Below are 21157 nucleotides of genomic sequence, written 5' to 3'. Positions count from 1 at the left end.
AGCTGCTGTGTCCTGCAGGAGAGAGGTGGATGCCTGACTGGCAGAAGGCAATGGGGATGCTCTTGCCAGTGGCTGCAGTATGTTGATGTCCTAGCATCTCTTTGGGCATTGTCAATTTTGCCGTGCCTTACATTTTTAGAATGAGCACTCTGACAGATGTAACCTTCAGTCACTGAAGTCATGTGTCATCCATAGCGACAAGAGCAGAGAGAAATTTCAGGTACTGTGTACTTCCCTGGGAAGAAAGGTTTGAAACAGCTCCATTTTTCCTGGCTCATGGTGAATTAATGCCATTCCTTAGAGATAATAAGAAAAACCCACTCTGAGCTTTTCAAGAAAGGTGGTTGGCACAGCAAGGTGTGCTGAGAGTGGAAGTCCTTGCTGCTGCTGACTTTGGACCTTTCTGTGGAAGATGCGTTGGGGAGAGAGAGTAGGTTGAACCTGGTAAGTGCTGTCCCATGAGTCTGAAGGGCTGCAGAAAAGAAACAAGGAAGGAATGCTAACAGAGACTTCCTGTAGCAGACTAGTGATGGGCTGGTCCTGCTGTCAGCACACAGTCTGTTCATCTTGTGATACAGGTGGCATCAAGAGGCAGCTTGTTTTCACTGAAGCAGCATCATGTGGAGCTCTGGAACTGACCCTATATTTTGGTGACCAGAGCACCGTCTCTTCTTCCCTGGGGCCAGCATGCCAGCAACTGGCCTAGACCACAGCCACTCACAGGCCAAGGGACCCAGATGTGGTCTCCAGGCTGGGTCTATGCACTGTACTGAACAGGGGTGCTGAACCTGAAGTGCTGAGGATGTAGTGTCAGGGTTCCACTGCCAAGCTGGGGTTAATGCAGCTCCTGCATATGCCATTGTGGCATTTCCAGTGCCAAGGACCAAAGCAGGTGAAGGTCATGGCAAGCATCTACTGTGGCCTGTCAGCCCTCACCTCTTGCCTTAGAAAAAATATACTTTCTCCCGCTGTGCTGTGCTGTGCTGTGCATGTATATATTTGTGTGTGGGAGAGGCAGAAGGAAAGGAGGAAGAAAGAGAGAGGAGGAAATCTGTAATTTGATGAACATTTCCTAATAAAACAGCAGCAGTGTTGGTATTTGCATGGTGGAGGGGCAAGGTCAGAGCCCCATGGTGCAAAGGTCTGTTCTGAAAGAGCATGCAGATGAGCTATGAAGCAGGTGACATGAGAAGAGGAAAAACAAATGGGAAGAGTGGGAGAAATAGCAATAATTTTTCAAGACTTTTTTATGCCTTTGTCTGGAGGGTCCAAATCCATCTGAAACTGATGCAGACATCCCTCTCTGTGGGTTACAGTGTTGGACAAATATGTGGGACCGTGATCATGTTCTCCATGAAGGGTACCCAATATCTAGAAGATTGGCTGGTTCATCTTCTCCTGCAGCAGAGACTGTATCTCAACAGCCCTGTCCTTGTATTGTGTTTTTCACCCTGAGTCCTGTAGGGCTGCAGAGGCAAAGGCCACCCCCATCAGTGTGTCACAGAGGTCTCTCCATGCCTCCTCATTTCTTTGCTCCTGCAGCAAGTTGAGGAGGCTTGGGCTGCAGCACGAAAAAGACACATAAAAAATGGCTGCACCCATTTACATAATAATTTGCCCACTCATGTTGTCCTTCCTCAAGGCAGGTTGTCCAGCAGTGCTTTTACTGTGGCCAGTAAAATCAGTGGAACACAGGACACAGTGGAGAGCCTCTTTACCCCAGAATGGTAACTGTCACCTTAAATCAAATACTTTTTGTTCTGTCTTTGTCTCTTTAACTTAGGGAGTGAGTTTTCTGGGAGCCCATACAGCCACCCACAATATTCAACATACAACGACTCCTGGAGGTTTCCCAACCCCGGACTCCTGGGTAAGTGGTTGTCCCTGTCTTGAGAGATCAGTGCAAAGTGTGCAGTGTTGCCCTGGGGGTGGGCAGAATGTGTGTTCCACCTTGTTCCCAGTCCCCATGCTCAGATCCAGCATGGGACTGCAGGTCAGCCTTGGGGTGCATGATTGCTCTTGGTTCACTGTGCCGACAAGAAGCCCTGGCCCAAACCTCTTGTCTTCCTGCTTCTGATAAAATTCTTCCAGAGACATCGGGTGTTGCTGGAAAGCACCATTTGTTGAGGGTGGGGGATCCAGTTCAGGAAAACTTGTTGTGCCAGTTTCCTTACAGCCAAATGTGAGCTCCACTGCTTCCCATGTCTTTGCTGCTTGCTCTTGCATGTGCTTTGCATTTCTCCCTGATGTAGAGTTGTGTTTGCTCCCCAGTTGTCTGCATGCACACTCCATCTCTCCTCAGTAAGGGACCACTGTGCTGGTGCAGCCTCACTGATGTCAGCATGGTCCCTATGAGCAGTGGGAGATAGAAGCCCTGTAACTCCTGCAGGATCATGGCCCTCATGTGAAGGATAAACATAATCCATTTTACACCCCTGTCAAAAGCTGGCCCACTTTGACCTTATATACATGTAGCATGCAGTAATTAGAATTTTTCCCTGCATAATTTGCATGGATGAGGTAAGTAAAATACCAATTAATTGTCATCTCTCAACACAGGAGTAGCATGCCTTAGAGATTTCCAGATTTATGGATGACAGGGCTGTTATATGTGACCTCCAGCAGTGAAATAATTTTGAATTTTTGTCATACTTTTTTCATCCAGTTTCTTTGTTTTAAGTAATTGAGTCCCCATGTAATTGAACCATCCAGGCTGTATTCATCATGGTTCTTGTCCTTAAACAGATCCTTCGGGAGCAATAGACAGCCTCTACCTCTCATGCCATGGTGCTGGTATAATGCTGCTATTTGCTGTGCCACATTTAAGGGTTTGTTAGTGCTTCCATCATAAATCAACAGACAGACCTTCACCTAATATGGATGGGCATAGCTGCACAAAGCCAGGGGAGTCCCTGTGCTGAAACCCACTGTTTCCATGGTCACAGCCAGCGGTGCTGCCAGAATTTTGGTTGAGCAGTGTGGGGAGGAGGCTTTTGCGAGAGGCAAGAGGACACACCATGCTTTTGTCTTTTCTCATTCTGCAGCTCCTTTTGAATCAGAAGAGCTGCTACAGCAGTGCTCTGCATCATGGATAGGCCTGGGAAGCCAGGTTGTGTGTGACTTTTTAAATCTTCCTTCCAAAGTGGTAAAGAAAGTGTCATGATACTAAAAGTAAATGATAACCCAGCCCTCACCATCCCCTTCTGCATGAAGACAGAGCTTTTGGAGAGGCTTTTGGGCTATTTACTGTGTTCCTGCCTGTGGATATCTACCTCCAAGGGTGTGCACACTATCTGGAGCCATCCCAAAGGCATTCCTGAGCTTTGTGCTACCCCACAGGGGTGGGCAGCATCCCCTTGATTCTGTCAGCAGCAGGTTACACCCATGACCTGCTCAGCTCTTTATTTGAGGTGATGGACCTGTACCAGCTCTGAGCATGCTGCCCAGGGTGGTAGCCAAGGTAGGACCTCCTTGTGATGCCCTGAAGAAGCTGGAGATGGGTAGGTCTGGGTTTCAGAAGACTTTGAAGCAGAGGCTGATCATGAGACAGATGCTTGCTGCCAGGACCTTTTACCTGTGCCATTCCCTTTTTTGTGCATTCATCCTCTTTTTCTTATTTCCTTTTTGGATCATGCATTTTGGGGGCAACTTCCGACGCATCTTCAATGTATGGGCAGTTATGGGGATAGGTTGCTCCTCACAGCAAAGCTTATGTCTCAGGTTGGTGAGGATTTCTTCAGCAGTATTTACTCAGTAGCATGCCGGGAACATGTGTTTAAATGAGGCAAGGGCAAAAAGAATCAAATGCTAACATATTCTGTCAGAAACTGTAGCTTTCTTGAAATTGAAATGTTTCATGCTATAATGTCAATGCTGATTTTTTTTTTTTTTGGTTGGAAAATGTTAAAATATATAATCTTGGCTTCCTTATTTTTTTCCTCTTCAATATACTTTGTTTCAGCAGTTAAAAAAAAAAAAGGGAGTTTTTGTTCTGCAGCAAGTCCTAAAGATGAACTTACCATTTCAGTTCAGTCTGGTCACAGAACTGGGAGGGGCTGGAGTTTCCTGGAGAGGGAATCCCCTTACCTGACCACTGATAGGTCCAAGTACAGTGATATGAACTGATCAAGAATGTGTCTTCAATCAGCCATAATCTATGCACCAGATGTCTCTAGTGCCTTGCAGGGTTCCCTCTTATCCACAGCTCTGCCTTTGCCACTGGAAGCCTGATCCTGCAATCCCTTCTCCCTAATGCCTGCTAATCCCGCTGGTAGTTTAGGAAAAGTAGGAGTCTCTAGTAGAGCCTTTATAACCTGCCCCAAGTCTCCCTGCACACCCAGAAGGTGCCATGTGATGAGCCTGGGCACATGCAGTGGAGAATAGGTTAATTTGAGCTATATCCAGGATGCCTCCACTCCTCTCAGGAGTATATGTGAGTGCATTTAGTAATTCTCTCCTGAGAGTAAGCTCTGGCAGTATCAGCCTCAGAGCAGAAACCTTGATAAAATTAATCAGGACTGGTATATTACCTGACACAGTTTGTTTTACAAAGTCCCGCTCCTTTCAGTGAGATGAAAGTGTAATACTGTAAGCACTTAGCAGCACCTACGTTCAATTAATTCCCTGTGCTGGCAAGGAAGAATTGCACCACAGCAGTCACACAAGGCTGGGACCTGTGAAAGAGGAGCTAAAAGGAGAGATGCCATGACTTGCATCTCTCCAAGTGGCAGGAGGAAAGGATACTTGGATTGAAAAATTGTATTTGAGTAGAGTATAGAGAGAGATGAGAATGGTGAGAAGGCTTCTGTTTTTAATCCCCAGTCTTTGTTTGATATGTGTGGAGCAGCGGGGGGGTGGGGGGGGGGGCAGGGGCAGTGCGAGGTGGTGTCTTCAGGGAAAGGCAGAACCATGCTCCTGGCATGCAAACAGTGGGAAGTGACTGTCTGGCCCCAGCAGAGCACCAGTTACTCACCATGACCCCACTGCCTGCTCTGCCCGTGCTTTGGTGCTCCTCACTTCCCTGCACCAGGCGCCAAGCCGCTTCTACCCCAGCTGTCACGGAAACCAGTGCAGATGGGGCACTCTGCTCCTTCCTCTCTGGGGCAGTCCCAAATGCTGTGCCCCATGGCTCTTGGGGGACGGCAGGCAATCAAGCTGTAGTCCTCCAGAAAGATCAACAGAAGCAAGGGCAGAAGAAGTCAGTTACCTGCTGCAGCTCTGCAGCATCTTCATGCTCTTGCATACTGTATCGGCCCTGGTGGCACCCACACCTCTTGGTGTCAGAGACATCACACACTTTGCTGTGGGGGGTGACTCAGTCCCACCTTGACTGCAGCAAGAATGAGGACTGACCCCAAGTTCCTGGGGGAGTGTGCTGGGAAGAGGATATAAAGCATTTGTGTGGTCTGGCTTGGTGGCTGAAGTAGGTATTTCCATCTGAAAACCAGACAAAGAGGTGAGGGAAGGAAGATCTTTTTACTTTCTTTCTGTCCCACCTTTTCCTGCTAATGACCTGCAAGTACAGTGCAGGGATGCGCATGGAGGCATGTGCATGAGCACACAGGAGGCGAACACATGCACGTCTAGGGCTCAGGCTGTTACTGTCAGCACATACTGGTGCACACCAACATAGGATCAGCTCAACATGTGCATGCTAAGGGCAGATAACAGCAACACTGTATAATGAAGAAAAACGATTCAGTTTTATGCTGCCTTGTAGCATTTGGCTAGATGCTGTTGGCTGTGGGTTCTGTTTGATACAGTGTCTCTGCTCCCACACAGATGTGATCCCTGTGCACTGGCTGGGAGGGTTTGGCTGCACCATTGTGGTGCCCTATCTGCCAGGGCTGGCACAGCATCATGCAAGGGCAGGGCTTGGAGCCCCTCAATTAGGATTAGATTCAATTCCTCTGTGGGATTCTGTGGAAAGATTAGAGAACAAGTAGGCACTAGAAATGACTGTGTCAAGAAATAAATTGATGATAGTATGAATTAGAAAGGAAAAATGACGGAAGGATGGACTAGTGTGTTCTGGATGGGGGCATGGTGACAGGAAGAGTGAGTGCTTTCATTTTTCACTTTAAATACAAGCTTCTTTGATTGCACAACTGAAAGGCAAACAGTCAAAATCTAACTTGAGAGAAATATAAGACCTTTGGAATGCATGGGAGAAATATTGGGCTTTTTGTAGCTGTATTGAGTCAGAACAACAGTGGAGGAAAAGAGAGTGGGAAAACAAAAGGCCCTGACCCTCAAAAGACCCCATTTACCCCAAACCCTCAGAAAGCACTGCATCCAGCTCTGGTGGGACCTACACGCTGCTCCATGAGCCAGGGTGAAACTGTTTGGTGCTGCTGGATCCCTCCTGTGTATTTTTCACCCTTCTGCCTGAGCTGAGCTGGCATGGCTAGTGTTAATGCTGGTGACAGTGGGGACTGGGATCTCCACTGAACACCACCACTGCCTGCTTCACACCAACCTCCTGGTGGTGGGATGGATGAGGACAGCAGTTCCACCTGGCTCTTCACTGGTATGTGAGCTGCTTTACCTCAAGGTACTGCCTGCCCTGCAGTGCAAAATGATCTCCAAGGACATCTGTGCAGTTGGATTGGACACGAGGGGACATGGGCCAGCAAACTGGGCACCCCAAGAGGGCAGCCCCTACAGAACATCCCCAAAACCCCAGCTAAACATGGCACGAACATTTCGAAGTCTGGCCAGCTGTTAACATTTGCCTTTGCTCATTCAAGACTGGCCAATTTGACTAGAGAATGCTTCTGTGCTTTCAGTGGCTTGAGTTTGGCTGGGATACTAAGTATCCTGCATTTAATTTTAGGCTACTCACGGGAATGATGTTCACTGTCCTTGTGAAGCTTTCCAGTATTCTCCAGGAAATATAGTTTCTGAGGCTGGGGCTTGTTAGCCTGATGTCAATTACCTGGAAGAAGGCTATCTGTCCAGCCTAGGATAGCAGTTGTGGTTCCCTTAGCAGGTAACACAAGACTACACTTGTGCAAATATAAATGGAATGATGACATATTGAAGGGGTCTGCTTTGCCACCATTGGCTATGGCTTAAAATTTTTACCTTTTAGTAAGTAAACCTATATCAGGTTGGCTCCTTCCTAGGAGTTTGTATACAGACATCTTTGCAAACACTTATCCTCACAGTGAAAATCACAGAGTGATTTCACAGACTCTCTTGAATTATTCTTGTGTATGGTAAAACTGTCTTTTTAGTCAGCTAGGACCACACTCCTGAAGATTGCTTTATTTTCTTTAAACCTAGTCCTTCGCAGTGGGTTTGTCTGATTTTTAAATGTGGATGTCTGGGTCACTAAGCATGGCATTGAGGACAATACAGACTCATACACTACATACAAACTCCTGCACAGCACTGTGCAGAAGGCACATTCCAGTAGCCAAATTCCTTTGTTTCTGACCCCTTCAGAGTTGCAGCAGCAGAGTACCACATGTTGTGGTAGGACACTGATCGTGACAAAGACGTTTTCTTCTCCAACTCTGATTGTGCTGTGCAGAGCATTGCAGATACTGTGCATTAGCAAATGCTGCCTGAGCTCTGTTTTTTGGGTGCATCAGCTTGTGCTCTCTTGGAAAGGAAAAGTAGGAGGCTGGTGATGAAGCCTGAGCTGATGTCCTGATGTGGCACTCTGGACAAAAGCAGCCTAGAAGGAATAGCTGGGCTTGTATGTCTGATGGATCCTGGTGGACCCACAACAGTGAGGTACACCCACATTTTGCTGGTGGTTAACAGTGACTTTCCCTGAGCTTCCTCCTAAGAGTCTGGCTGTGTGATTCTCCCTCTGTGCCTGGTCTTTTGAACTAGCAGCCCTCGAGTAATCACTCAGGATATTTTGGAGTGAACAGCAAAGCATTCATCTGGAGGCTGTGCAACAAGAGAAGATGCCAGTAGATTTGCCAGCCACCCAGAGGTGGAGGCTTTTGGCTCAGCACAGAGCACATGACCAAGAGCACCAGGCATGCCAGCTGGTTCTCCTCCCAGCTCCAGAAGGTGTGCAGGGCCATGGAGGTGGAACAGCTGGGGCACTGCCACACTCAGGCTATGTCCAAGGGCTAGGCAACCATTGGACCTGCAGAAGCAGGGTTTGCTAGAGTCTGGGATGGGAAGTGAGCAGCCAAAAAAACCCCATTTAGCTTCACTACCACTGATGCTTTCCTAAGAGGTGCACAGTCCCCACTGAGCTCTGGTGGCATCACCTTCTCCTGGTGGGGTCAGCTCGTCTGCCTCACGGAAGCAGCAGAAGTCACTGCCTCTGCAGCAAGTCACATCCAGGGCTGTGAAGCCCTTTGACCGTGTCTGACAGACTGCTGTCCCATGTGTGTTGAAGGCAGGGAGCTTAGGATGGAAGGTAGCTCTCAGACATGGCCACTCATGAAACAAACCCTACAGCCCTGAGTACTCCAGAATTGTTCTTTGCGTTGGCTCTTTGTTGCTCATCCAGACCTGCCTGGTGGTCTCAGATGATGTCTCAGTGCAAGTCCATCCAAGGGGGTTGTTCCACACTGTGATGTGCCTTCCATCTCACGCATGTGAAAGTGGTGACCTGCAGATCAAACTGGTAGCGCCTTGAACATTTTTTTGCCTGACTCCCTTCTTAGGATGGATCAGAGTTCGTTTTATTGCTGGTGTGCTTGGAAGGTTTTTTAACAGCTGGTGCTGACTGGACAGATTGGTATCTCTCTGGATAGAAGTCAAAGACTCTTCCTGATTCAGGAAAACAGTTCAGGTTCCTGGTGATCCTTGGGTAATCATGCTGTCTGCCAGTACTTAGCCCTGCAGGACAGAAAATTGTCACCAATATTTTTTAGGCTTTTTCTTGGTAAACAAGTGCTTTCAGTGAAATATTTTCAATGCTTTGGGGCTCAACCTGCTCTCCTCCTTTCAAAAGGAGGGGAAAAAATCAAAGAAGTCAGGATATAGTAGTGTGTTGGGGTTGGAATATCTTTACTTTCCATTTTGAAAAACAACTTCTTCTGGTGAAGTAAATGAACTTGATACTTTGAGTGAAGGAAAGGAAGAAGGTGTTAAACAGCAAGCAGCAATGCAAAGAAATGGTAGCCTCCTTCTCATGCAGAATGCATGAATGCAATTTTTATTCTATTTAACAAGCCTTTATTGAAGCTTTGGCTGCTTCTGCCACCCGTTGTCAGAACGCTGCAAGCTGGCACCTTTCCACCTTTGTCTTCCTCACAGTGGTCTCATCTCTTACAGGCTCCCCCTACTACTACAGCGCCACAGCCCGTGGGGCAGCCCCGCCAGCTGCTGCCGCTGCCTATGACCGCCACTGACGCCAGAGCCCAGGGCATCGGCACTGACGGCACACACCGTCTGGGACAACCATGACAAGTCACCTTGCTGCCACCATGCCAGCCACTCCACAAGGGAAGCAGAAAGTACCTAGTAGGAACATGATAATTGAAAATTTGCTCTTTAAACCTGTTGAACTGATTATTGTATTCTTAAATCTGGTTGGGTCTTGAATCAAACAGAGAAGCAGGAGGAAGTGGTTCTCCTGAAGCTCTGCGTGGTCAAAAATGCATGGTAGCTTCATGATCTTTGCAGCCGGCTGGCTACTGCTTTAATTGCCTGCGGGTGCCATGGCTGTATCTGGGGATAAGGAAGAGGTGTGAGCAGCTCCCCTTGGGGCAGCTTCCTCTTGCTGCACACTGAAACAGGCTGTGAGACTCAAGGCAATTTTCTGTTATTTTTCTTTTTCTTTTTGTTTTTCTTTTTTGTGTGTAGCAAAGAAAAAATCAGTCTGCTCAATTTCACACAAGCACACCACTGTAAATATTTGCTTGTTTGTATTACTGTAAGAGTAGCTTAAGCATAAACAGCAACATTGTACAAGTATGAACTCAAAACACATCTGAAAGTGTGTTTTGAAACTGGTGCACTGATTCAAAGAACTCAGTAAGCTTTAAGCAACTTTGAACCAGGTTAACATTCATTGTGGCTGTTTTTTGGGCTGATGTTATTTCTGTATGGAGTATCCTATCTGACAGTCGTGTGTGATCATGCTATATGCTGGTATCAAACACATGGGCAACTGAAAGACATAGGCAATTTTGTGATATTTTACTGCTTAATACTCATTTATGTTCATTTGTCATCATAACTAAACACTGAAACAAATTCACTAGTTTCAAGTCAAGCAGCATCCAGGAAGGAATTCCTAAATTACAGTTGACACCTTATGTATATCTCTACAGATTATGTGCTAAATCCCAGTCATGAAAATCCTGAGACGAAGGGAGAGAAATACCATGGTTATGATTTTTGTTAAGTGCATGTATTGAGTGGGGTGTACTGGACATGAGGGCAGCTGCACTTGCTTTCCAAGGCAAGCTGGAGGGGAAGGTGCTTGTTTCGGGGGGGGTCTTTATTTTTCTGTGAAGGCATTGCAGATTCCAGCACTGTAGTCCAGACATGCCTGAGGGGAATTTTGCCCCATGTTTCTTCCCTCCTACTTGAAGTGGAAGCACTAATAGTCACATGTGTTTCAATGTGCAACTTGTGGGGGGCTAAAATAAGAGAGGAGAGAAGCTACAAATGACGTAGCTAAGTAGAGCTAAGTAGCTACAACAATCACTGCCTCTCCGTGGAGCCAGAAGAACTGATGATCTCTCACCACAGCCTCCCCCAACCCCAGACCAAGGCACAGACAACCTTGGCCGCAGAAGGATGATGGGCATGACCCCATCCCTGCCCTCCTGAGCGCAGTGGAAAAGCTCCCTGGTCCTCTTAAGACAAAGATCTGTCTGTAGCGTCCTTACTCCCGACCCAACCATCCTCTTCCACCCAGAGCTGCATGGGATCTGCTGAGGGGTCCTGTTGGTGCTTGCCTGCAGAAGAAATGTTGTTGGTGTCAAACCTGACATGCATTCCTGTGGATGAACATTCAAGCAGGTATTCACCAGCTTCCAGCTATAGAAGCATTTCTCTGGCAGCTCCTGGGTTAACACTATTCTCTCTCCTCCCTCCCCACCTCATCACTTGTGCTGCATGTCTGGTATAGCAGCCACTGATCTGCTGAGAAGTTCCCTCTCCTACTCCAGTGGCATCTCCTCATGCTATGGAAAGGCAGCCATCACTTCCAAGTTTCCAGGGCAGGTGTGTTCCAATCCTCAGCAGCCATGGAGACATCCCACCAACTCAGTGACATTTCAGCATGATCTTCACAGACCCCATCAGGAATTTTGGCCAGAGTCTTTGAAACTGTGCCCCTAACCCAGAAATAAGTTTTGGACAGTATCAGTGATATCAGTGCCACTTTTCATCTTTCAGCAATTAATAACTGATACACACCTGTTTTTAACTAAAGACAAATAACAGCATGGAAAATTTACACAAGGAACCTTCTGGAGCACTGTCTTGGGTTCATAACTATCTGAGTACCCCATGGTTGCTTGCACCCCTTGGACAATGCTGCAAAAGGTGTTCTTGTCCCTGGGACCACATGGGAGAACCTGGCCAACGGGGTGTGCATTGTGTCCACCCTGAGCACATGCACCTTCTGTGTGAGCTCAGGAAGGCATGTGGCTATCCAGTGCCTTGGCTGAAGAGATGAGAAACAAGGGTTTGACCGCAGGAGCTCGTATTGGATCCAGAGCAGAGCTGTGCTGAGTTACAACAGCTGTTGGGACACCATCAGGCTTGGCTAAAACGTCTGCGTGCCTGGTGAGGGAACAGCAGTTTTTGTCATTCAAGTGGATCCTTGACCCACTCTCCTACTCTCCTGCAACCACATTACTTTTACTTGCTTCCTGAGCAGCATGGATTCTGTGACATACATTAATTCAGATAACATTGAGAAGACCAAACGTGAGATTTCAGCAGGTGTTAGTATGCTCATGCCAGAAGAACTTGTAGTTGGGCTGGAGTCTTAGGAAAGACACGACAGGTGTATTCCCTCCAAATGATGGATGTGTGGATGCTGCTGGCTGAAGTCACCCTGAAGTGCTCAGGCCTAACAGGCCTCAAGGCTTTCATCAGGATTTCCTGAGGGCAGCCTTGGCCAGAGTGTCCCTGCCAGGCATGGTGGTGGGCTCTATCCCAGAGACTCTGTGGGTGCACAGGCAGCCGCTGAGGGGAAACCCAAAACTCCCACCCCTGCAACATGCAAAGCAGGGATTTATGCCTGACCCATCTCCCAAAACATGGCAGCCATGGCTTGTGCACATCTGCTGGCACATCCTTCTGTCAAGAACAGCCAGTAAGAGTTAGACCATGGAGTATTCATGCCATGCTGCTGGAAAAGGCACTTCTTGAAGTACTTTCTGGTTTTGAGACTATTTTACCTGATATTTATCAACTGCTTTCCTCAGGAAGACTGGACTTTGTGTCTGTAGTCTTCATTGTGGGAATCTTCCTCCTTGGGGGGGAGCATCTTTGAAAGGCACTATTGGTAGAAGGTGGTCATCTCAGGAAGACAGAGGATAGCCTGCCTCCGTCTGTCCTCCATGGCCTCACTATTTCATGGGGGAGGGGTTACTGGGTAAGGTGGAGACAGGAAGCAAATGACTCTTTGGGGCTGCAAGGAGAGGAGAGAGCCAGCCCAGGGCTGGGATTTGGGGTGCCCTGCTAATCCTTTACCCAAGTGGGATGCCCTGTAGAGCATTACTAAATCATTACCAAATCATTACCAAACCCTTGCAGAAATCAACCCCTAGAAGTGTCTTCAGGCAGCTTCATCACAGAACTCTGTAATACACTTGGTTAGATGGAGGGTTTTCCAGTACTTTACACTCCAGCAATAATTTTATCAAATGCATTGCTGACACAAACTAAAAAATTAAGTTTGAGAGGTGGAGAGGGAAAATGCTGCTGTAAGACTGAATCGATGGAGGCTGTGAGCCAGGATTGCATGAGCTGACCTGTTAAGGAAACTCTCAGTTAAATGCTGTCAAACTGTGTTGATAAAGAAGACACAAAATGTTGGGGACACTGAGTTTGTTTAGCAACTGTGCCTGAAGGCTCAGTTATGGAGATACTGTTGTTAGGCAGCTCTACTGACTGCAGAGCTCTGGATGTCTCAGGACTAGATTGAGAGATCAAAAGCTTTGTTTGATCACTGTTTAGTTAAAAAACCACTTGGGGCTGTGGGGTCGTGGGGCCAGAGAGAGTTTTTTCATTCCAAGATGTCTGAGCAGTTCTCTGATTGGACTGGCAGGTGTTGAGACAACATCAGTGCTTGAGGCACTTGGGAAAGAGATGGTGAGGAAAGAAACAGCACCAGAGTACGTGGAGCTCACAATCTGTCACCCCTCCTTAACTCCCTGTGATTGAGCCCTCTCAATGCTGTAGTGTGAGGGCAGCACAGTGGGAGAGAGCAGCGTAGTGGGTGAGGGAAGTGTGATGGTCTCACTGTGCCAGGTCATAGCAGCTACTGGATGTTGATAAATGCTTTGCCATGCTGGTCTTAGCTGATGGTGTATTATTCTTTTTTTTTTTAGCTTATGTATTTATCACATCCTTCAGTATGGAGGAGAGAGGAAGCCATGTTCTGGTGTTGCTTATTTCCAGCCACTGGTACCCATAGCTTCAAGAGCCATGGCCTGCAGCAGAGTCAACTTGTGTAGCTGTCACTGGCTGCAACATGGCTCTGACGAAGTGTCCTTCCCGGTGCTGTGCTCTTCTGTGCATGCATGTACCACTGGGAAGCATAAGGCCACAGGCACAGGAGGTAGCATAGCACTAGGCTGACCCACCCCATGACTGTCCCAGCATACTCTGGACAAACCTGTTTTTCCTTCTGGATTCATTGATTAAATGTAAGAGGACCAACAGCTCTTCGCTAACGTGCCCTGAAGTCTCTCTAAGCATGCAAGTGATCGTACCATATGGGTGTTGTTAGGCATAGCCAGGTCAGGCAGCCTGCATTGACAGAAGCACTGAGCACACATGCCAAGCCACAGCCACTGCCACTCTGCACTGGAGGCAGAGTGCTCAGTAGTGACACAAGACTGGGGACACCAGCTAGGAAGCACTGTAGTTCCTCATACCTGCTCTTGTCACAGGTACATGTTACTGCAGCATGAGAAACAAAATTATCTGAAAGGATCATAAACAGTTCGTGTTCTTTTTCTGCTTGAGCTAATAAGACTTGATATGCAAATGCTGAGTGAAAAGCACGTCAAAATGGTGCCTGGATTGCTCACCTCAGCATCACAGCTGGCATAGGTGTCAGCTCCAGCAGTGGCCTCACTCACCAGTCCCGTGAAAGGCTCATAGAATGCAGGAGTTCCAGGGTGGGAGTCAGACTGAAAGGACTGAGCTGTATGCAGCTGCAGCACTGCTGGATAGGCAGGCATGGATGTAGGGATTGTTGTCTACACACTTGTATCTGTAGGCACACTTGAATATCTCAGAAGCTTGCAGGGCTTGTGGAGAGGCAGACCCTAGTCCTGCATTAGCCCCAGACACCACCCAGCCAGACCCCTGTGTCCAAGGTCTTCAGCTCTGCCCTGTCTAAATGAGGCGGGAAAAATTGTCAGTGGACATTTAGACCCATCTTTTCCTTTACTCAGCCTCCTGTGGGAAAAAAATCTTGTCCTGGTTTTTCACTTTGTAGTGGCCTTTGTACATTCTGAAATTACAGAAACTCATTTCATTGCAAATAGAATTCCTTTCCAAGAACAAAAAAAAGAAACATTTTTTCTTACAGACAAACTACTCTGTATTAGGGACCTCTAGCATCAAAGAAATACATATCTATTGTATCCACCAAAGTCTGCAATGCCTGCATTGAACCTTACTTCTTTAAAAAGAGAGGAAAAAGAAAAGAGAGAGAGAAAAAGAAAAGGCTCCTCACCTTGAAAAACACATACAAAAAAAAAAATAACTTACAAAAAAATCGTAAAAATAACTGTTGAATTGCCTTTGAAAGTAGGGGATAACATCTGTTGCAAAACAGATGAAAAAATGCTTCTTAAAATGTGTATGTTTTGTATTCTTTTTTTCTAGTAGGAAAAGAACAGACTTGAAATCTTGGTGTTTTTTCCTTAGTGCTGTGTGTTGCTTTTGTGTGTTATAATATTTGAATGTAATTACAGCAGTGCCAATTTGCCAAAGATGTCGAACATTATTTTGGGGATTTTGTTTTGGGTTTTGTTTTGGGGAGCAAAAAGGGAGGTGGGCTGGGGACCAGGGGTGCTAAGGCATGGATCAAAAAGGAGGGGCTGTTTGAAGGGGTTTTTTTTCTATTTTTCTTTTTTTAAATTCTTTTTCTTGTCAATACTGAAATTTGTGATTTTATTCTAAGTTAAATGGTTGACTGCAACACTTTTTATTTTTAGATTAGTTGAAGAAACATGCAATAAGATTGGCGTAGTTCAATATCTGTGTGTCTTTTCATGAGAGTGACTGTTACTTGTGGACATTTGGTTTTATGTAACCTTTATGTGAGATAATTATTTGTAAATATTTACCATAATTTTATTGGTTCCTAAAATAAAAGTAATTTTTTTAAGTTCAAAATGCCTGCTTTCACTCTTATCCTTGCCTTGTGCCCTGCCTTCCTTGGGAAAAAAAATTACCAGGTAGTTGCATTTGAACTGGGACATTGGAGACCCTCATGAAAAGGCATCCACTAGACATGGCCAGGCATTGCAGCCGAGTGTGAGCGAACACCCTCCCCATTGCAGCATGGTTGGACCCAAGAAGGTGCTCCATGTTGTGGCAGAGCCCACATCACCACACAGTGGTGAGGTCAATGTTGGTGACAAGTGTCAGGTCCTCAAGTGTCTTTGGTCCTGTGGGCAGATTGTTCTCCCCATAAAGCAGAGGAACCCTCCAAGATGAACCCAGATGCAAGCTGGAACAGTTTGTTGGGGTCTGGAGTCAGGAACTGTTCAGAAGAACCTGGAGGCAACTCTTGATGTATGAAGACCACAGTGGTTTGGCTGAGGCCTTCCCTGCTTTGCAGCAGGTCTCTGTTGTCCTGCCCTTCTGCCCAGCCACTCTGCTGTGGGAGAGGGTGTCCTCTGGCTGCTGAGGGAAAGGGACTCCCAGGCATGGAAATTTTTGCCCCAGCTGCCTTCTTGTTCCAAGCGAAAATCTCTTCTCCAGTGTAGGACAGATGGGAAGAGCCCCAGCTTCTGCCCGTGTGACTTCTGGCCACCAACAGAGACAGGGTTGCACTGGGATCTGGAGAGTGGGAGAACTCTACTTCCCCCTGCCCCTGAGTCCATCCTGGCTGTGTCATGAAATGCCTGTAATGACATGTATGTACTACTAGCAGCTGGAAGAATCTTCTTAACCACTGCTGCTGTAAAAACATCCCTTTTGAAAATGAGCTACGGCTAATGACTGATGAGTAATCTATTCTCCATGGGTTACATATAAATGTATCTACATTTGGATGCACAGGCATAGTTGAGGGTTGGTTTATGCTCCTACTGATGCTTTTGCAAGCTCACATTTCTCTCCACCTGCCATCTCATGGCAGGACCTCTGTCCCCCTCCAAGGGCATGCATGCCTGTGGTACTGCTGTCTGGTTTGTGTGGCCAGAGCCAAACCTCTTGCGTAGCCTTGAGTTATGAGACATTTACTTGATTCATCATCACAGGTGTCTTGCTTGCACTGGTCAGTTCTTCCACAGTACCCTAAATTGCCCAAGCATGGGATTTGTTAAACAATAGTAAGGAAATGCCCATTTTGTTTGACAATAGCTTGTTTGACCTGAGTTACTGTATTCTCTATGTGAATTGTAGCAGTATTATAGCAACTGAGATACTGCAAATTTGAATTAATCATAGAATCACAACATGGGCAGGGACATGTTCCACTATTCCATGTTGCTCAAAGTCCCAACAAACCTATGCAATTGACAATAAAGAAATAATGGTGAATGCGTCCTGAACTTGCACCCTCACACTTTCTGAATTCCTAATGGTTGGCTGATGATGCTTGTACCACATCTAGCTGGGATGGAGTTAATTACCTTCATAGCAGCCAGTATGGTGCTGTGCTCTGGATTTGTGGCTGAAACAGGGTTGCTAACAGAACAAAAATTGACTCTCACTGAGCAAGCTTGCATAGTATCAGGCCTCAGAGAGGAGCCTTGAGTGGGAAAAAGGCTGGTAGGGGAGGCAACTGGAGGGCTGACACCAACTGACCAAAGGAGTATCTGTACAATACATTGCCATACTCACCTGCAGAAACTGGGGATAGATTTTTTCCAAAGCAGATGTTGTTTAGGGAGGCAGATGTTCTTGATGGCTAGGCACTGTCAGTCTATTAATGGGAGGTGGTGAGTGGATGTCTTTGCATCACTCGTTTTTATTTTCCTTCATCCTTTTCTTAACCTGTTTTTGTCTCAATCCTTGAAGTTTCTCACTATTGCTCTTCCTATTTTCTCCCACATCCTGCTGTGGCAGGATTAATGTATTGGTTTGAAAACAAACCAGTGGGAGATCACAAGTCAATATTAAAATTAATAGGAAAAATTAACAATAAGTGAAATAATACAAGGAAAAAGCACTGACAAGGTCAGATACAACCTGACACCCAGTTAGGGTGGTGGTAGCAATCCAAATGAAGTAGTTCTAGGCTAACTAGGCAGTTCCAAGGCCAGGTTATATCCAGGTGAGAGTGCTTGGCTCCTCCCTCCTGGGTGGAGCATCTCACAATAGGATAAGTCCATGAGTCATGTGGTGGGTCCTTGATGGCCCATTGCCTGTTTTCCGGGGGTGGGTCATTAGCAGGTGATAATAGCTAATGGCCCACAGCTGGTGGTAATAAAATACTTAAATACATCTATATTGTAACCTAGGACAATTAAACAAAGGCTATGTGAGCTGCTGGCCATGTTAAATTCTCCACAATAATGCACTCCTTATAATAAACATTAACATTTAGTTCCTGGAAGACATAAAGTTCTGTTTTGCTCTGTATTAGGGACCTCTAGCATCAAAGAAATACGTATCTATTGTATCCAGCAAAGTCTGCAATGCTTTTGTGACATTCCTTTGCTTAACCAAGGGTCTGCATTTCCTATTCATTAAAAGTATAAATGGGTTAGGGTTAGGGTTAGGGCACAACTCTCACAAAGCTCAGGAGAATGGGTCTGTGTCCCAGTACCATCCATTTCAGTTTTAAGGTTCAGAAGCAGAACTCACGGAACTTTTTGCAATTCAGCAAATAATTGTAGATAAATAAAATCACAATCAGTGAGCACATAGACAATTGGTGGAGAGAGGCAGAATTAAGCCAACCAGCAACATACATCCGGTATTTACTTCATGACCAGGAGAAGCTTGCACTCTGTGCTGGCAGCATAAAGCAGGGATGCTTCTATGCAGTTGTAATTCAGAGTGGAGTGGGTATTCTTATACTTGAGCCTGCAGTATAATGGAATGCACTTAAGAAGAACAAGCACTCAAAAATCAGTTTTCCATAATTGCCAAGTTCATCCAGTAGCACTTCTCCAGCCAGGCTGGACTCGGTGCATTTTGCTCCACCCCTGTGCTCATATCCTGATGTACTGATGTATTCTCCATGCACCACATGCACCTTGCAGCTCTCTGGCATGCGCAGCTTCTGGCATAGCCCTTTATATCCCACACCCTACATAGACTGAAGGAACAACCTCTCGGTGCAACTGCCCACCTCATTGCTATGAGTTGATGTTTGCCATCCTCTGGCCCCTGTCAAGGCCCTGGTGCCCTGATGAACCCAGTATCACTAGATGGAGCAGGAATCCCTTGTGCTGCCCTTTGAGTCCTGAGAGACTCAGCTTCTTGTAGGCAATGTCCACTGGTGGTGATGACTTCAGGAGAGGGAGGAAAGCCCTCAGACCTTCAGAGCTCACTGTATCGCAATGCATGTTTCACCTCCCTGGCAGCAAGATCCCAGGAGGGTCTGGGGCTTGGAGACCACTTTTAGCAGCTGTCCATCATCATTAGGGTGCTCAGAGAGCTGGGACACCTGTCCTATAGAGACAGGATGAGAGGTGGGGTTGTTCAGCCTGGAGAAGAGGTCTCCCTCTTTATTTTCAGGGTCCCTTCCAGAACTTGAGAGGGGTCCAGGAAAGCTGGAGAGGAATTTTAAACAACGGCCTGGAGAGCCTGGACAAGGCTTCCCACTGACAGAGGACAGGGTTGGATTGCGTACTGGGAAGAAATTCTTCTCCATGAGGGTGGTGAAGCCCTGGCACAGCTTGCCCAGAGAAGCTGTGGCTGTTCCATTCCAGGAAGTGTTTAAGGCCAGGTTGTACAAGGTTTTGAGTACGGACCTGGTCTAGTAGGATGTGTGCCTTCCCATGGCAGTGAAGGTCCCTTCCGACCTAAACTCTCTATGGTTCTAACATCTCCCAGCACTTCTTGAGGAGGGCAGAGAGTGGATGAACCAAACTGCCTTTCCCTTGCAGAGCCGGTGTTGATGCCTGGACAGCTTTCAGTGGAGATTCATGGCCTAGCAGCAAAGGGACTTTACAGGACAACACTGGGAGCCATGTTGTGGCTGTTCTGTCTTTGCAATTGCAGGGATTGCCATTTCTTGCTCTGCTTTTTTTAGTTTTTGTACTTCTGTTGTCTTTCAGCCTTGCTAGGTTAAAAAAGGAATGAGTTGTCTGTCCTGCAGCAGGCAGGCAGTGCCCGTTCCTCATTAAGCCCTCCCACGTCTGGATGTGAAATGCCATGGCAGCCTGCTGGCAGCAAAACAGTGGGATTAGACCTGACAAAATTGCGGTGAGAGGCAAGGAATCTTCCTGTCTCTCCAGGTGTGAGGCCCCATACTGCTTCCTTCAGTGAGAATGCCCTTCAAGGATGCAAATACAGTTTTAGCTCAAACCTTCATACAAATGGCCATTGTTTAAGATGCCTAGGAATTGTCATTTATACTTTTAATGAACAGGAACTGCAGACCCTTGGTTAAGCAAAGGACTGTCTCTGTACTGTAACAGATTTTGCATACAAGGGCAATATGCAGTCCAGCCAGGAAAGTCAGGAGCAGAGATGGTGGGTGCACAGGAGCTGGTACAAAGAGATCAAAGTGACAGCTCCTTTGCCAGGATTCCTGCAGTGGGCCATGATGGCTGTGAGCAGGAACATCTGGAAATAATGTCACAGACAGCTGGGGAAGACTTATGGCTTCTGTCTCAAGATTTCATGACCTATTTTCATTCTCAAAAAAAATGTCAAAGACTCGAAATGTCCTAGGGAGAAAATTCTTGATGTGTATGTACACTTTCTTGAAGCCACTATGAAGCATCTTTTAGGGCAGCGGTGTCTTTCTAAAGCAGTGGGGCTATTGATCATATCTGAACAGTGAATTGAGAAGAATGCTCCAGCTGCTGCCCATCTGAATGGACTTCTTTCTGTCTACAAACTTGTAGTAACTCTCACTCATTCACCCTTCAAAGGCCCTGCTGGACAAGAGGCTTTGGGCCTACCTGAAACTGTATGCCATGGCCTTTTTTCAAATGGAGCAGTAAGCATTGAAAATGTAGCCAGAACTGAAGAATCAAGGTTTGTTACCATATGCACAAGAAACTAACCTACCCACAGTAAAACAGGTAGAATTTGGCAGGCTGCAGCAATATCCAATACAAGTAAAGGCTAGGAATTGGCAATGGGACATGTTTTGCAGAAGCATCAACAGAACAGGAATGAATCCCACAGAGAACTTCCAAAAGGTTTATGCATCGTATTGCACATTCTCATCTGTGTATGCAAAAAGACACAGTGGCGCTAGAAAGTGCAAGAGCCCTGTGGAAGGACTGGCTCCTGGCTAGCTCCCCTAGTTTATATGCTGGCCATGAAGTTTGAGACAGCTGCCCTGGCCATGCTCTCTCCCAGCTGCTTGCTCACCTCTTCGCTGTTGGGAAACTGAAAAGTTTGTTTGTGGACAGCAGAAAAGTCCTTGGTTTAAGATGAGCACTATTTAGCATCAACGAAATATCAATGTGTTATCAACATTCTTCTCGTCATGAATCCATAACACACCACTGCATCAGCTACTGGGAAGAAAATTATTTCAGCCAAACCCAGGACACCCCATCCCAGCAAGCAGGTAACACATCTAGATCAGACTGAGTGTGATGCTCCAGTCATCCCTTCCAACCTACGTTCCTATTAAGCCTCTGCCACCTCCTAGTACCAGGAAAGTCACACC

At 46.6% G+C, this 21157-nt stretch overlaps 1 protein-coding gene across 10 annotated transcripts in view; it reads left to right on the top strand.

Annotated features, from left to right (window-relative positions):
* PAX5 (paired box 5) overlaps positions 1–15519 on the top strand; it is a 135437-nt gene extending 119918 nt beyond the window's left edge. For 9 of the 10 annotated variants that reach the window (XM_085042753.1, XM_085042747.1, XM_085042749.1 and 6 more), the window contains 2 exons: positions 1784–1870; positions 9253–15519. In XM_085042753.1, the coding sequence (XP_084898879.1) occupies positions 1784–1870; positions 9253–9329 (164 nt within the window). In that variant the 3' untranslated portion in view covers positions 9330–15519. The remainder of the gene's footprint in view (positions 1–1783; positions 1871–9252) is intronic. The other variant, XM_085042752.1, reaches the window with a different exon arrangement.
* Positions 15520–21157: the final 5638 nt, after the last annotated feature.

The sequence above is a fragment of the Lichenostomus cassidix genome, chromosome Z (assembly GCF_008360975.1).
Source record: "Lichenostomus cassidix isolate B80296 chromosome Z, HeHo_3.0, whole genome shotgun sequence".
NCBI classification, from domain to species: domain Eukaryota; kingdom Metazoa; phylum Chordata; class Aves; order Passeriformes; family Meliphagidae; genus Lichenostomus; species Lichenostomus cassidix.
This window is presented reverse-complemented; position numbering and strand designations above follow the sequence as displayed.